The 5768-nt window shown below is 38.2% G+C and overlaps 1 protein-coding gene across 1 annotated transcript; it reads left to right on the top strand.

The window, feature by feature from the left end:
• Positions 1 to 3703: 3703 nt before the first annotated feature.
• Positions 3704 to 5404, top strand: LOC144645878 (uncharacterized). The gene is made up of 2 exons (XM_078505404.1): positions 3704 to 4154; positions 4296 to 5404. Exons 1-2 carry the CDS (start codon positions 3923 to 3925, stop codon positions 5402 to 5404), a joined length of 1341 nt encoding a protein of 446 aa, XP_078361530.1. The 5' UTR covers positions 3704 to 3922.
• Positions 5405 to 5768: the final 364 nt, after the last annotated feature.

The raw sequence follows: 5768 nt of genomic DNA on the forward strand, positions 1-5768 counted from the left end.
CTTGAGTAAAGAACGGACGAGTACTTTGAAGACTTGAGCGATGTGGAAAAAAATGTGCGAGCAAGCACATGCGGACGAATGTAAAAAGGTTCCAGCTGAAAGCCAGAATGGAGAAGAAGATAGTGAAGATAGGTGCTGAGATACAAGACAAGCTGTTCTCAGCTGTTAAAGGGATGTTGTGTTTCAAGGCGTCTATATATGCTCTTGTAGGTAGAATAAGCGTGTTTTTGACGAATGCTGATGCTACATTGATTGAAAGGTTATTTTACCGAAGCATCTAAAATAAGTGTGCAACAATTGATCACTTAAAAGCGCTAAAAAGAGACAGACTGTACGGGCATGTTTCGATATCCCGCGTTACCCGCGGGAAGTGAACACTGAAGATCCCGAGATTTCAAAAAATATTCTTGACTCCTTTTCAAATCGGAAAGCGATGAATGAATCCTAGTAACAGTCGGTTAACAATCGGCTAACTTTGTATGTTGAACACAACCGAAGCGCAAAATTACGGTTTACAACAGTTTACAACGGTTTACAGAGACAATAAAATATGATCATCAGAGTTCTTTTTTAAATAGCTGTAAACCGTGTAAACCGTTTGTAAACCGTTAAAATAGCCACAAATCCTCTTGTTAACCGTTTAAAATCACAGTATTTACAGTTATTTCACATTCTAGAAATTAACTTGGCAGCACGGATTCCATTTGGAACAAAAAACTGCGATTTAGAATAGGAAAACCGTCCTTTGCAATAGTTTAATATTAACCAGCAGCCCGTCACGAGTCATTTGATTTGTCACGCTTGGGACGAAATCGCGTGACGTTATTCTATACTTCAATCCACAAAAAGCATTGTTTTTTTTCCTGTACAAACTGAATCTGCGTTATCTTGTTTTGTCACGTTTGAGACGTAATCGCGCGAAAGAACTTTCGTTCAATTCCTTTCAAATGCTAAATTAGTTAAATTTCTTTTCGTTCTCTGCACAGACTGGACGCTTCTCGGTTTTATTACGAAATTCGGGTTCAATTTAATATACTCATTGTATACTCTATTCTTTTGTAAATTAAAAAACGGTATCGGAGAAAGCGATAAAAACTGTTCTTATTACAAAAAGTTACGTGCATGAAAATCTCATTTCATTTTTCATCTGAAGTTTTAGAGGCAGATTCTTCACTTAAAGAACGTTCAAATCAATATAGCATCACCATGCGTCTACAAAAACACCTATTCTACCTGCAAAAGCGTGTAGATTACTTAGAAGAAGTCATTTTACAGACCCCTCTCCCATGTCAATGTTGTCAAATGACGGATTATTTGCGCAGTATGTTGGGGAGCTCAACGTTGAAAAGGGGAGTGAAGAAACAACGAATGAATTTGGACATCGTGGTTACACTTTTGACGAGGGCTGTAGAAGGCTCTGTAAATACAATGTACTAAAGCAGGAGCTCCCGACTCAAGCAATGTCCGATAAAACAAAAATACTAGAATATCTAGATGATAACCCGTTCCATGATTCACTAGCGTTTGAAAAGTGATGGTGTCCGAAAAACAAAAAGCTAAGAACAGCAATACAGAAAAAAAAATTAAAAAAAAAGTTAATCATAAAAAACGAAAAAAAAATAAAACGAGCAATTCCTAGAGCCTTAGGCAAGAATCTTTACTCGGGGAGAGGATATTCGGCCCCCAAACCATTGAGAATATCCCCTATACTGGAAGATTCGAACCCGCGACTTTGAGGTGATGAAGCTACATCAGCCGCCGGCAGCGATGCCACTTCGCCACCTCGGGAATCCCATGAGTTGAAAGCAAAAATTGTGCCTGTGTATAGTTGGTTAGAATTAATTAACTTCCGCCGGAAACTGGCTGAACTCGAGTGCGCAGTCAGTTAAATTATTCTGCGGCAGTGTAATTTATTTCAAGTCCGGCGAAACATTTTTGGACCAGGCGGTCGGTTGTCGGTCATTAGAGAAGTTAAGCACGACGTTTATTTTTCCCGCGAACGGCAAAAATTCAACTTCTGCCGTCTGCCGTTCGTGCGCGGAAATGAGTGGTGTTTTTTTGCTTGTTGTGAATGTGGGATTTTTTCCCTATTTATTTAATAGGGATTAATTTTTGAATTCGATAAAAACGGTAGGTAGCAAATTGAATGGCAAACTTGCGTTTGACGTTTGCCGTATAACGTCAAGATTAATCTCTCTTATATCCTGCGCGTTTCGATGGCGAAATATGACTTTATTCTACTTTGATTAAGCAACGGCAAACATCGCATAGTTTCCAACAAGCTGTTGACTTTGATGATAGTTTTGTTCAAGTGAGTTTCACATACAAAGAACGAAAGTGCCAAGGAAAAAATGAATGTTTACGTTTTGTCTATGAGAACACCAAATGTACTGAGAAAATTCATCCAAATTTGCATACAACCTAGTACACAGACTAATGAATAAGCGCCAAACCCTTTGTTAAACTCATTATTTTTTGTGAATTTCACAGTTCGATCTATTGTTTATTTTCAGCACTTGTATATTTCCACTTGATATCCGACTTTGACTTGAGAACGACATTAAGCCAACGTCGAAAAGTTCATTGTCGGCTAAACATGTTGTTTTAATTGTAACTTTACGACAAAAACTGGTGACTTAGATGTAATACACACACTATCCGAGGAGAAACAGTTTTAAAATTGCAAAAGCCGGTGAAAAATCGCTTGAAGCGCTTGTGCTGTGCTCAAAGCCCTCTAGTGTTATTTTTTCAACGGTTTTAAAACAATTTTAAGCAGAGCATAGTTGTTGAAAGGGTGCATATAACGCTTTCCACCGGATATATCGCTATCCAGTGGATAAATGTCAAAAATACATACTGCGCTATTTACAGGATAGCGATTTATCCGCAAGCGGAAATTTGATGTGCAATAAATTGTTGTAGGATGAAGCTACACTTTGGACAGTACAGTAGTAGTATGAGTGTTTATTTCCATATTTCCTTGTTAGCACTAGTAAAATAACTAATTTCAAAAACACGAAACAACTTTTTAAAGACATATGCCAAAATCGTAATTTGTCCTTAAAAAATGTTTCGTGTTTTTGAAATTAGTTATGAGTGTTTCAGTATTTCATAATAATAACATAAGTTTTGACGTGCATTTAATAGAAATTATACACGGAATTGCATGAATAGTTTTAGAAGTACTCTTTCAGTACTCTTGTATTATCCATTTCCTACAGATAACTAAGTACTGATTGGAATGTCAGGAGATGATGTAGAATTACAGGAACCAAATCGTAAAATCTTGAGCAAGAGATTAGATTTATATCGTGTAAGTAAGCGCTAACAATTAAAGGTGATTTAAAAGGTGATAGAAGTATTTATTCAAAGTCTCGATTATGTCGAGGCATTATTGATCGACTCTGCTAGCACTTTACTGTAACATGATATAAAGGTGATAGAAAGTAGCAACAATAGTACCAGCTACCGGGTTTTATTTTTGTTTTTTATTTCCGGTCATTTATCTGTGGTGCGCAACAACGTTGGTTATATGACATTAAATCTGAGTGTAAACTATTTTTGTTTTGCTTTGTTTTCATTTTTTCAGTGAGTGTTATGTTCTTATACCGTATTTATTCGATTAAGCGCCCTGGGCGCTTATTAAATTTTTGGATTTGAGAGTGGGCGCTTATTCGAGGTGGGCGCTTATTCGAGGCATAGTTAGTAGAGGGGACTGGTTAGGAAACGCGGTTTACATCAAAGGCCGATGTCTTTGTTATGGTTTTCCCTTAGTCACGTGATCTTGACCGTGCACAAGAAAATCAACATGGCGATCGGAGTTACGTGAATGTGCGGAGAATTACGCTGTATTTCGCCGGATTTTTAGCTTAGATTAGTCTCGATTCGATAAATGTTATAGCTATATTGTTCATTAGTCGTCATGCCCGGAGATAACTGTGCTGTATTTAGCTGTGGGAGTTGTAGAAGAACGAAAGGGATCGGTATTTGGAAGTTGCCCGCGGCAAAGGACGAGGCACACAAGAAATGGCGGGACGATTGGTTGAGTGAGATCACAAAGACGCGTGAGATCGACCATGAATTTCGAAAAAGGATCGAAAATGACAAGGTGTTTACCTGTGAAAAACACTTCGACGTTGAAGATTTCGAAATATGTAAGTACGGCTACGATATACAGTAGAAATTGAAGATATGCTCTCGCTTGCCATATGGTTTTGTTTACGATCTCTGTGAAATTTTCTTGAATGTTAATTTTCATCTTTCTTATTTGTGTTCTACTTTATTTCCAAATGCAGTTCAAACGGCGAAAATGACGAAGAAGAAACCACGATTCGGCGCCATCCCAAGATTAAACATGCCAAGGAAAAGTCACGAGGCTGCAAAGCCTACACCAAGACCTGCTCGATCGGTTGTCAAGGAGCACGATCAACAACCCAAGGCATGTTACAAGTCGTTTAGTGAATTGTGCCAGCGAATCACTGGCTTGAAAACCCTGAAAGGTTGGAAATTTAAAACAATGGCAGACAGACTTATTATGAAAAAGACTGTAGAACCTTTCCTTCTCCCAGAAGTAGAAATTATGATCGATGACAGTCTTGCATACACTGTGAAAGCTTTCGGTTGTTATCTTCCTGAAGATCATCCCCTCTATGTTACTCACCGGCGTTCAGTCAGAAACATTTCAGTATGTGAAATTGTTAAAGAGCTGGAGTGCTATAAACTTTGCTGTGGAGTGGAAGCCAGTGAATTAACAAGCCAGCTGTTTCATCACGTAATTCCCATAAATGAAGACTCACTTCAGGTATGTGAGCATGGTGAACAGTTTCCCAACAAAGGTTTCTGGCGGTCAAAGGGCTGTCATCTCATGTGCGAAAAAGAAGTTGGGGAAGATGCATGCCCACAATGTTTGGAGTACCTGGTTTCCTCAAGAAAGCCCATAAAAGCAAAGGAAAGGCGGCTCTCCAAACCTGCAAGTGTCAAGGCACCAGTATCAAAAACTGATCCGGAAAGAATTAAACTGACATTACAACAACAAAGACTGAAATGTGCCGAACTTGAGCGAGAGCTAAATGAAATGCGAGCGGCAATTGTCAAAACAAACATTGAAGTCGATCATGAACTTAGCAACGACTTCACTAAAATCCTCAATGAGGCTGATGACAACATCACTCCTTTCATGAGCCTTTTCTGGCAGCAACAGAAGAAACTTTTCTCCAGCAGTCGTACTGGGGTGCGATACAATCCCGATATAAGAACATTTGGCTACAACAGTAACACAATTAGAATTCAGAGGACAGTGTCCTGTCAGAGTGGCAACACTAAAGGTCGAAAGGACAAAACACGAGCTTGGGAACAGGTCACTGATCTGAAGTTACCATGCCGAAAAAAGCAGAAAGCAAATTAAGTCACAACTGTGTTAGTGCCATTACTTTCATATAGCAGTTATTTTATTTGGCCATTCATAGTAGGCCTTTTACCACAAAGCATGAACTGTACATTATGTATTATAGCTCACAGTTGAAGAAAGAAATTTCATTTTGCTTTTTTATACAAGAAAAGGTTTTTGCTTTTAGTTCAAATTTCATACAACCCTTTAAGTCCTAAGATTGATCAAAATCAAATTTCTCCTTGAAATGACAATGATATTTGGTATGTGTATTGAAAGTTGAAATTAATTCTCCTAAATTATTGCAAGAAATGCATAGATAACACTAAGGAGAATTTTTATGTTGATCATGGGGCTTTAATGTTGGGATAAGGTAAAAACT

This window comes from Oculina patagonica, chromosome 3 (assembly GCF_052425735.1).
Source record: "Oculina patagonica isolate OP01 chromosome 3, crgOcupat, whole genome shotgun sequence".
Taxonomy (NCBI): Eukaryota; Metazoa; Cnidaria; class Anthozoa; order Scleractinia; family Oculinidae; genus Oculina; species Oculina patagonica.

Excerpts from the sequence above, each read along its gene's own strand:
- LOC144645878 (XM_078505404.1), top strand. The coding sequence starts at position 3,923 with ATGCCCGGAGATAACTGTGCTGTATTTAGCTGTGGGAGTTGTAGAAGA. Across the intron at positions 4,155-4,295 it reads CGTTGAAGATTTCGAAATAT|TTCAAACGGCGAAAATGACG; the intron begins GTAAGTACGGCT and ends TTCCAAATGCAG.